The sequence below is a fragment of the Toxorhynchites rutilus genome, chromosome 1 (genome assembly GCF_029784135.1).
Source record: "Toxorhynchites rutilus septentrionalis strain SRP chromosome 1, ASM2978413v1, whole genome shotgun sequence".
NCBI lineage: Eukaryota > Metazoa > Arthropoda > Insecta > Diptera > Culicidae > Toxorhynchites > Toxorhynchites rutilus.
The window spans coordinates 189,509,707-189,521,779 of NC_073744.1; the positions used below are offsets into that span (position 1 = coordinate 189,509,707).

The 12,073-nt window shown below is 41.4% G+C and overlaps 1 protein-coding gene across 1 annotated transcript in view; it reads left to right on the forward strand.

Annotated features, from left to right (window-relative positions):
• The window catches only part of LOC129764380 (uncharacterized), a 40,693-nt gene continuing 28,620 nt past the window's right edge, over positions 1-12,073 (forward strand). Inside the window, exons 1-2 of the mRNA XM_055763392.1 lie at positions 1-244; positions 8,174-10,817. Coding sequence (XP_055619367.1) covers positions 8,268-10,817 — 2,550 coding nt within the window. The 5' untranslated portion in view covers positions 1-244; positions 8,174-8,267. The remainder of the gene's footprint in view (positions 245-8,173; positions 10,818-12,073) is intronic.

Sequence of the window (12,073 nt, forward strand, 5' to 3'; positions counted from 1 at the left end):
CGGTTTCGGTTTCGTGCGTGTGCGCAGTAAACATATGCAGCACAACAAAGCTCTCAAGTAGGAGAAGGACGAAAAATTGATCTTGTCAAAACTGAGCAAACCGTGCATTTTGAATATGGTCGGACGAGAGACGATCGGCAAAAAGTGAACTATTTCGGTTTCGCAATTATCAGCAAGTAGTACAGAGCGGTGCGGACAACTATGCCAGGTGCCCCGGGACTGGAGTAAATCCGGGAAAATGCATGTAAGTGCCAAAATTTTGACGCTACAAAGTGTGTGGACTCTCGAGGGGGGCGATTCGCTAATTGCATAGCAATGGAACAAAAGTGGCAGAGCTCTCGCACCCGTTTCGGTGCCGAAAAATATTAAGAACAAGGCTCACTAAGATGGCCGAAATTGAGTTACAGTTTTTTTTCTTGTTCGTTAGATCGTATTGCATGTTTTGCTCTGATTGTAATGATATGATAGTTGGGACTTATATTGTAGAAAGAGTTGGGGTTATGCACTATTAGCTATTGTTTCACTAGGATAATATGAGTAGCCCCACCCGCATAAGGAGCGGAAAGTGTAGTAATACTTCCTCATATTTCGATTTGCCATTGATTCTCACGATAGTCTCAGTTCACTAGTTGAAATTTAAAATCCTAATTTTAATGTTTTCTTGAAAATTTTACTTTTGTTTTCTATGTAATACGTCTCTGACAAGAGTGATATTTTGATAATGCAGCAAAAATGCGCCTGTCAAGAATAAAGTTGGAATATCTTACAAATCTGAATGCACGATTGACAAATTGCATTGCAAACACAACACTGGTATTTACGCTTTTTACCGTATCCATTAAGCGTGAGGAAGTGGTGATAGATAGCTAGCTATTTTACTGGCAAAGACCAATTTCACGGATTATTTCAAGCAAATAGCGCAGAAGCGATTTGTTTTGCTTGAGCCTTATTTTTTTGCCATCTTATGGTTTGTTTTTGTACATTTCCCTGATGGAATGAATAAATTTGAAGGGTTGACGGAATTATGGTGTTATCGGGATTGCTGTTGTGCAAATATTTTTTTTTTTTTTATCCAGTTCATTTATTTGTAAGGCTCAATCGCATAAGCTTTGCGGAGCCGCTAATTCAAGGTTTGTTTATACAAAGTTTCAACTAATTTCTATGTTTAGTAGGATTCGACCGAATACTCGCGGTTTACTCGAGGTTAAAAGGGCAACATTTTTGTGGGACGGGTCAGGTTGGGGATATGGATATGAGGTATCGTTGTCTCAACCGAGGGTTGCCGCACGCACTGTAGCATAGTGCATAATGACCAGGGATAGCATCTGGTGTTCGACTAGCTGTCGAGGGTGGGCGACGGTGAGATGGGGGGACAAGACAAACAAACTAATAACGAAAAAAAAAAACACAAAAGCATTAAATACTTATACTAGACCGTTTCACAAACATATAGATCAACTGCATATAGCAGATGTCGCGAGTTCCCAACACGTCTCTAACAGGAACATAGGGTTGTCTTCCTTGGACCTCAAGGGCATTCAAAAGGTACTCTCTGGCTGCGTAATTATCCGTACATTGCCAAACTGCGTGATCGATGTCATCGTAACCGTTTCCACACCGACAGACATTGCTTTGAACAAGATTTATTCTGTGGTGTTGTGCAAATATGTTATCAAAAGCAGAAGTTTCCTAGAAATGTTGAACCTAGGTTCGGGCTGAGTTCCGTAATCCAAAGGTTATAAATGAAAATTAAAAAAAATCCAAACAGCATTGTGATAGTTGGTTTTGGAATGTCGTCGGGGTGGATTGTACTAAACGCCTTCTGCAAGAAAACAAAAATATGGATTGCAGAATTATCGCGAAGTTCCGTTAGTATTTCTGATTTGGTATATGGATGTAGAATCTAATATATAGACGCCAGAAACCAGATGCCATATGGAATATAGATTTTTGCAGATTTTTGATGTAGCAGTGTCATCAGAAGAAAATCGGTGTTGACATAGTCGACGTAACTTTCGAAAAGATATTATTTTTTTGTACTCCTCGCACTGTAATCTTTTTGTTCATAGCATCTGGTCTTTCAAAATGAGCTACAGAAATTCCGCAATGTGGGTACATTTAATATAATGTTGAGAAAATTGTTATGTTTAGTAACAAATCACATCTGCTTAATCAGCAGATAATAAGTGTATCGAAAGGTAATCTCAAACTCTCGAAAACAAAAAAAAAAGTGAGCAGTTTGTTGAATTTTTTGGTTGAACACGTTTATTATTGCTTACAGTATTGGCAGACAGTAGAGTGAAGAATTTACGCAGATCGCTGTTTTCTGCAGAATGTTCGTACCTTGAATTCCACCAAATTCTGCACATTAGCCTTCATGCACTTTCCTGGGCGCTACTGACCGATTCTCCCTGAAGCCTGATAAGTTGCTCAACCCGAAACGAAGGCATGTGATGACGCAAAACAAGGAAGAACAAGCGATGTTCATTGCTTTGAAAACAGAACGAGACTGAAAGTTTGCCTCAGCGAGATCCACAGTTTATACTTTAGGCAAATATTCCCCTTCGTTCTACTTCCTTTCCTTCGTTCACGGAGGCTCTATATCCCCTTCGTTGCTCGTTATTGACAGCTCTGTTCGGGAAAGCACACAAATGGACAGAACAAATGTATGGAAAAATGAAAACGCTTATAGTTTTCATGAATTTTAACCATTCACACACCAGGGGATTTTGATGAATAGAATATCAAACAAATCTTAGAGAATTTCCGATTCGTTTGGTATGTAAATCGCCAAAATCCGTTCGCGGCAAAAATAGTTATTAACGTTAACTTTATTTCATAAAAACGTGACCTGTTTTCTGATTTGGCACCCTCAATGAAAGACGTAGTTCTACGTCAAAAAATGTAAGGGGTTGTATCCAAGATGGATGAACTAAAGGTGTGACCGTGTCGTCAATAAGTGCGCGAGGGGAAACGGTATAAATATACAGAGGACTGTGGAAAGGGATTTGACTGCAAATAGAGATGTCTAAATGTTTCGTTTATTCATTAATCGTGGGGTCATTTTTAAATATTCGATTCATTCGAATAATTGTTTTTCAGTATTCGATTAACCGAGCGAATATTTATTTCTTGTAATCAAAAAGAACAGACATATTTATAATAAAAAAGTATGGTGTCATAATTTTAAAAGTTACATTAAATATAATTTTGAAATAAACATGGTCCAGAATAACTGTTTTTGAATGAAATGGTATTTTAGTATATTGATAAATTTACCATTTCATGATTTTTTGAGGACGATTGAAAAAAAAGCACACCATGAGAATGATGCACAATATAATTATTGTACCTACATAAATTTTTTGACGTGGGACTACGTCTAACCGGAATATATGGAGGGTAAAATGAAAACCTAAACACAGAACATGCAGGAAAAAATGAAAGATTTCGAATGCTTATAGCTCGAACATTTCGTACTGGATAGGAGAGATGTTTGCATCACTTGATAGGGAATATTTCTACGCATCTATCGCAACTAACAAAATGTTGTTTTTCATTAGATAAACAATTGAATAACTGTAAAATATTAGGCGTTATCTAAACGCCCTAACTGCATCGTTTTGATTGGCCCGATTTACGGTTTCCCTAACACAGCCATCAAAACCAAGCAGTCTTGGGGAAATCGGCATTGCAAATACATGAAAGTAGGGGGACTTTTGTTCTCATCGAAAAATGTTCCCTAACACAGACTTTAAAACCAAGCAGCGAAATCGGCATTGCAAACACACGAAAGAGCCTAGAGGCGAGTGAACTGAAAAGTTTAAACCCTCTTAAAGCCGAAAAGAAGAAAAAGAACACACGAAAGTAGGGAGAGCTTTTGTTCCCACCGAAATGTGTTCCCTAATAGAGATTTCTAAACCAAGGTGCCTGGAGAAATCGGTATTTCAAATTTATGCAAGTCGGGGGTATTTTTGTTCCGACTGGAATGTGGTTCCCTAACACAGACTTTAAATCCATGAAGCGTGGGGAAATCGGCAATGCGAATTCATACAAATTGGGGGTATTTTTGTTCCGATTGAAATGTGTTTCCCTAACACAGACTTCAAAACCGAGGTTTCTGGGGAAATCGGCTCTGCAAATAAATGCAAACTGCGAGTACTTTTGTCCTCGCTTGCCTCTGTGCAGAGTGGAATATGTCTGTCCTAACATGATCTTCTAAACTTAGGAATCTGGGAAAATCGTGCAGCCACTAGAAGCGAATGAACTTCCCAGTTTCAAGCAAATTCGAGATTCGAGAAGTATGTACACTTTTGGGATGTAAACTTCTGAGGGAAATGTAAAATAAAATAATCGTTTGATAATTTTTTTTTGTCTTTATTGGAAAGATTTTCAGCCTTAGGCTGGTTCATCAAACGTTTGATAATTCTTCCGTACATATATTTTGTTCTAGTCATCATACCAAACGTAAAAGGTCCGTCATTAAATTTACTTGTAACGAAGAACAATCAATCACAATAAATGAATTGACTTTACACGGCATTTGTTAATTTTTTTCACTCACAGAGCAAATATATTGAACTCAATTGAATTTGGAAACTGTTTCATTCAATCAAGAATTTAATCAATACAAACGAATGATTGCTAAGCTAAGGTAGTTCCACGTGAACCTTGCGGTTATATCATAGATATAACCCACTCATTTTTTTTCTGTTCAAAATAACCTGTACTTTGAATGTTGTTGAAATAGCTGATTTGTTTGAATATTTCTGCTTGGTCCTTATAGCTACTAGTTCAAAAGAGGTGCATTTATAGAATCATTGACCACTAGTATGGTATATTTTCGTTGGCACTCTGAATTTGAATACTACTATTTTAGAACGGGAGTCGAGACCACCTTCTTTAAGTCCGTATTTTACTCCTGCAGACCCTGAATTCTTCTTCCCAGTCTCCTCCACCACCAGGGAATCATTTTGGAATATATTTGATAATATATATCGACGATAAAACTAGTCGCAGGTAGTTGCTAGAAATCCTTTTATATCATCTTTTTGTGCCCCATCAAAAACAGGCATTAAGTTTTGTTAACCAAGATCACAGAAACAAAGAATAGATATAGGAAAACTTGAAATTCCAGAAACCTTACAATCGAACAATTAACCGACGTCTCTAACTGCAAAACGCGGCAAAAATATCTCCATCAAGACGGGTCTATGGTACTAGGTGAGGCCGTTTCGTCACTAAGTTGGTTAGGGGAGCGGTATATAAAAATTGTACGGAAGAAAGCAGAAGGGGAATGATTTGCTTGAAGCGTGAAAGAGACAGACTGATCACGAGTGAGCTTGGGCACAAGCGTATTGTGTTTTGTTTACAAACAAAACACAGTAGACTTCCAAGATGGCTGCAGAGCGGTTTTAGTATATTGGCCCACCTTTGGATAAACTTCTAGGCGCCTTGATCTCCATCACCTACCGACACCGAAAGTCGATTTATTCTCTTGAGCTGAAAAATATAATAAGATAGAGTATATTACAAACCTAACTTTAACCGTAAAAGACTTACCTTTCAACGTTTCAATGTTCTTATTCCCACCAAAACAATTCCACACACAAAGAGCAAAAAAAAGATATTGCAAAATATTGCATATTGTTTACATACAAAATCCAAGATGGCTGAAAGGCCTTTCTCATAAGTCGCGCTACCGTATTGTATCTATCGTGGTTGTATCTAGGACACGACCGCATATTTTCGACGTAGAACTACGCAATTATATTATGCAATCTACATGTTCACCACTTCGAATATTATTTTAGGATGCATAGAAATTTTTGTAATAGATTATGTTCTTCGAAGAAGAAGATGTTCTTCGTTACAAATAAATTTGATGAACGTCCTTTTACGTTTGAAATGATGCCTAGGACTACCAAAATATGTGAACGGAAAAAAAATCAAACGATCAAAAAAGGTTTTCTGGTGAATTAGTAACAAGCATATAACTCTTAGGGTGGGTTTAGACTAGTGATATATTCATGTGAAGAAATATGATGAGATTTATAGAAATCGCATCAACCGTTTACACTAGCGTGAACTTCTATAATGAATATATTCATTTTCGGTGAATTTATTCACCTGAAGTAGAACTGCATCCAACTTCAGTGATTTCTCACCAGTGAGAAATTCACAAGCGTTTACATATGCTGAATTTATTCAAGTTATATATACCTCGAATAAGTGTATCATATTTATTCTCACCCGTTTACACCTATTTTCACGTGAATAAATCCATCTATAGGTATAGATCTCCCTAATGTAAACCCGCCATTAGACATTTTATCTTTCGCATGAAGTGAGTGTCATACCACTTCGTTTAACCGGAAAAGAATTATTAATGTTCAAAGGAGGAATCGATTTCTCCTCGGGAATACACTGCGCAAGTAATACCCCCCTTCCATTCGTGAGCATATGATAATATAATTGCTATTTTCTTTGTGATGTTGTAAGGTAACAGAAAAGAAGTAGAATTGGGAGAGAAGATCGTAGTGTACGAGATAGGATCGGGCGATCTCGGATCGATTCTTAGAAGATCGATCTTCTCAATTCCGATTTCCGATTTTTTGGATCGATCTTTTGTAATCGAGAAAATCGATTTTGTTTGCTTTCGATCTTTTCGATCCTTTTTAAGATTTGTTTTTCAGTATGCATCGAATTTTATCTCATCAAAGGCTACCTAACATTGTTTGAAAACATAATGTCAACATTTGGATCTCCTCTTCTACGATTTACTTCTGTACAAATGCTAACAGAGACAGAACTAGCGGAAGCGGCTGAGGAGATGAACTGTAACCAGTTGCGCGTAGGATCACTGAAGCTGATGTTGACATCAATTACAGGCGAAAGGTTGTTTTCTAGAACTGGCACCAAAATCAAGAATCGGCTTCGACTAAATGACGTATGTATGGCACGATTAGCTTCTATGGGATCATTGTCAGCTGAGTACTGGGCGGTATCGTTCTGGGTAGTTGTTGAATTTCTAAAAATGCATTTTCAATTAATTTATTGAATAAAACGACTACCTGACGGCACAAGCTGAATGCCCTGTGGATGTGGCTTATGCTGAGAAACAAACCAAAATGCTTTTGATGTTTGTATAGAAATATGAACTTTGTATTCCCTGTTTAAAGAAAAGACGGCATTCATATAGAATAAGCAGATAAATCGAAAAAAAACTTCAAATTCTTCAAAGATCGATTCGGCAAAGATCGATTCTTTGGTACCGATTTAATCAGTGGATCGATCCTTACGCCGTTTGGAAAATCGATTCGACAAGATCGATCTTTCTATAAAGTTCGCCCAATCCTAGTACGTGAGAGTGAGCCAGATCATACTCCAGTCACTGCACAATTACAACTAAATGGATTTCAGAGCGGGCGCCAGTTTATATACATGTTTGTGTGATTTCAATAGCCTGTTTTCAAAGCAATTTCTAAGCTATAGCTTGGAAAAAGTTTTCGAGTCAATAATAAACAAGGACACTTTGTGCTTCGAATGAAGTGATTATCATATCACTCCGTTCAGCCGGCAAAAAGATATTAACGTTCAAAACCTTGCACTCCAAGCGTAAACTTCTCGTTTTCGAAACTTTGAACTTACACCCCGGTACAGAAATGAAAGACGTAGTTTTACGTCAAAATCAGCAGCGTCAAGTACATCGATCTACAATTCAAATTTCCTTCGAAAACGAAAAGTTGTAAATCAGACACAAATAAGAAGCTTTAAGTAGATAGTCGACTTTCTAAATATTTATGTTTGTATTCTGTTCTTGAGAAATCATTAGGTTAATCTAATGTTAAGTTGTACTGCTGCTACTTATACAGAAGATAAATATTGAAAACAATTTAGGTCAAAGGATAAATAATGTTAGTCATTTTTGTCTGGTGGGTACGAATTTTCGTACATCTAGGGTGTTCTTTGTGAATGAAGTAGAATTATAGCTTTTTCTTACAAGCATGTATTAACCCTCGCTGCAATTTTTATTGTGAAACACTTTAACACCTTTTAAACATTACACACGTTTCCTATTTGCAGACGGCTTCCGATGCAATTCGTCACGCAAATTCCTGCATTCCACCTCACACTGATTAAATTTGTTTTACTGCACCTTCTTTTCTTCCAGATATGTTTCTCCAACAATACCAACGTAGCTAGTCTAGTTCATCGTGTCAACGTCATCACCCTTACATCGCATTATCATCACCCGCGTTATCACCATGCAATCTACAGCAGCAACAACAGCGGCAGCCGCAACCACAACGGCGGATATTGATCTGAGGTACTCGAGTGCAAGTGCACTTTCCCCGCCGGATTCATCCTTGGAGGATTTGGAAGAGTACGAGGATTTGCTGGTGGGCGAGGAAGAAGAAGACCCCGGGATGGATGCGTCGGGGGGTGCCGTGCGGAAGCCCCATTTTTTGGACTACGACAATAAACCACCGGCGGGGCTGGAGAATCAGGTGGTGTTCGTTGGGCAGCCCAGGAGAACGAACGAAAGCACGGAAGCGATAACGATGGTGAATGAGGAGGAGGAGGAGAAACGGAAAGAGGCGACGGCTCCCATTTCGCAGAGTGTTGTGCTTGAGAGTGAGAGTGCATCCGCCGTTGCCGCAGCCGCTTGCTTAAAGGACTTTGGTCGGGGAACATGGCCCTCGAGTGGGCCATCGAGCAGTGCTAGATACGGGGGGAGACAGAATCATTCCATGTATAATGATATGTCGGAAATTTGTCCAAAGATGGAGTGCGTTTACTCGCTGCTTTCGATGCTGGGATCTACTAATTCGCTTGAAATGTCTGCCAAGTTTATGGAACTATCGAAGAACCGGGACACATGCAGTGCGTTGCGCCGATCCGGGTGCATTCCACTGTTGGTGCAGATAATTCACAACGATTCGAATGAAATAGCGAGGAAAAATGCTCGGCAGGCTCTCAACAATGTGATTTGTTGCCATCCGGACGATAAAGCCGGTCGAAGGGAAGTTAAAGTTCTGAAATTGATCGAACAGCTGGTGGAATACTCCGATATGTTGAGAGACTATTCGGAGGAAAGTTCTCCGGAGATTCGCGAGGCCGTTGAGGATCTGGAGAAATATCCGATCCAATCGATAACCACCCTGATGAAGATAAGCTTCGATGAGGAACATCGGCACGCCATGTGTCAGCTGGGTGCGCTGCAAACCATTTCGACACTCATTGAATTGGATCACGCGGTGCACGGAGCTTGTCCGAGCGAACCCAAGTGCGTCACCATGCGACGCTATGCCGGGATGATCCTCACTAATCTAACCTTTGGCGATGGCAATAACAAGTCGCTGCTATGCTCAAACAAAAGTTTCATGCGTGCTCTGGTGGCTCAAATTCAGTCCAGTAGCGATGAACTCGTGCAAGTTACTGCCTCCGTTCTGCGCAATCTCTCCTGGCGGGCTGACAGTGTCATAAAGCAAACTTTGAGCGAAATCGGAACCGTCAAAATGCTCACCCGTGCCGCCATGGTATGCACGATAGAGAACACCCTCAAAGCCATACTTTCCGCGCTGTGGAACCTCTCGAATCACTTCCCGCCTAATAAGGCGGAATTTTGCGAGGTTGAGGGTGCGCTCGAGTTTCTAATCGATATGCTGACCTACGAAGCACCCAGCAAAACGATGAGCGTGATTGAGAACGCCGGGGGGATTCTGCGCAACATTTCCTCGCACGTTGCCCTCCGGGAGGACTACCGGAAAATCCTACGAAAGAAGCACTGTTTGAAGATCCTGTTGGAGCAGCTGAAAAGTACCAGTCTCACCGTGGTTAGCAACGCCTGCGGCACGCTGGGTAACCTATCCTGCGATAATTTTGTGGATCAGATGTTCCTACGGGAAAACGGTGCCATTCCGATGCTGCGATCGCTCATTTACAGCAAGCACAAGATGATATCGAACGGGAGCAAAATGGCGCTGAAGAATCTCCACAATCAACCCATCGTGATGATGGGACTCTCGAGCGGTAGCTCCGTTTTGAGTCCTTCCATGGTGAAATCGGGAGGTTCCATGGACGCGAAGGAACTGCCCAGCTTGAATGTTCGCAAGAAGAAGGCGCTCGAGCAGGAGCTGGGGGAAAAATTCCTCCCGAAGGGATTACGCGAGGAGAAGGAGGTTTGCACCAGCCGAGGATCGCCACCGGACGAAGATGATGAGGAAGAGGTGAGCCAAAGTGCGGTTCACATTCGGCTGGTCGAGGAAGATGATGACGTGCAGGAGGAGGAGACTGAAAAGCCGGTTAATTATAGTCTGAAGGAGGAGGAGCCCTACCAGGATTACCAGGAGACGGATATCGATCAGATCACGGATTATTCCATCCGCTACGCGGAGAATCAATCAGAGTCGGAAGAGGAGAAGGGTGAGAACTATCGGCGGACGAACCTAACCAATGGAATTCTGATGGAGGAGGATTCGGTAAAGTGCTACTACACGGAGGGAACGCCACAGATCATTTCGAGTGCAACGTCGATGAGTGATTTGAGGGTTCAAATGACGACCGGTGGCGTTGGCAGTGGCGGTGGAGGTGGTGCTTCCGAGGCAATGGCAGTTGGATCATACTCGAAGATAGTGGTGCCCAAGTCGGAACCGATACCGATTGCTAGCAAGAATCTACAGGTGCTGGTTGGCGGTGGAGGTGGCGACACTGGCTGCAATACACCCGATAAACCCTTCAACTACTGTGTCGAGGGAACGCCCGACTACAGCCGGGGTGCCTCGATGAATGGGTTGGATTTGAGCGGCGGAAGGGTAAGTGTTGTGCATGTGTGGGTTGGGGTTTTGACTAACACTCATTCTTAGGTGTCGGATTGAATACTTCGTCCGAGTTACCGAGTATTGTGCGCAGTGTCGTCGTAGACGAATATTCGAAGACTTACAGGGAAAACCCTTAGCGTTAATTGATTTTTATACTAGCTTAGTTTGTTACTCAGATTTTGAAATATAAAACAAGCAAACATGTTCATGTATTTCAACTGCAAGAAAAAACTGTTCATTGATGGCTTATTGAACCCCACAGCTCTCGCTGCTGATGCAGGGCTAGTTTTGCGGAACGAATGGTTGAGATTTTGGTCTAGAAATCTCAGCCCGTATTTATGCTATTGTGTTGAAAGGGTGTTTCACGTTGTTTTTTTTCTGGCCGCTTCAAAAGCCAGAGGCTTTTCAAGATCAAGCAGGTGATGGGCAAATTCCTGCTCCTTGTTCGGAGTTAACACGAGAGTTTTGATTCCAGCTTGGGAGATGTGTCGACGAGCGTTGAGCGAAGGGGTACTAAGAGCTTGATTAAAACAGCCATAAGCAGCGTAGCGAAGAACATTGTAGGACAAGTGGAGCGAAGACGATGGTACGAGTGGTTCAATGATGAGTGTCAGCAAGTGTTACACAAAAAGAACGCTGCGCGGGAGCTAATGCTGCGTAAAGCTACCCGTCAGAACGTGGAACGATATAGACAGAAGCGGAGACAGCTTCCGGGAAAAGAAGCGCCGCCAGGAAGAGGAGGAGTGTGAAGAACTCGAACAGCTGCACCGTCCTAATGAGACGCGAAAGTTCTACCAGAAACTCAATGCATCTCGAAAAGGCGTAATGTGTCGGAATATAGATGGGAGTATACTGACGAACGAACGTGATGTGACGATGACGATTGAAGCGATTACGTTGGTGCAGTAAATAATGAAGATGTACCACCCCCAACGATAGGTGAAGTTAGGAATGCTATCAAGCAGCTTAAGAACAACAAATCCACTGACAAAGATGGCATCGGAGCGGAACTTATCAAAATGGGCCCGGAAAAGTTGGTTAGTTATTTGCATCGGTTGATTGTCAGAATTTGGGGAACAGAACAACTACCGCAGGAGATAGGATTATTTGCCCTATCTTCAAGTAACCGTCCTGAATGCCGCCTACAAAGTGGTTTCCCAAATCATGTTCCGTCGTCTATCGCCACTGACAAACAGATTCGTGGGAGTTTATCTGGCCGGCTTCATCGAAGGTCGGTCTACTACTGACCC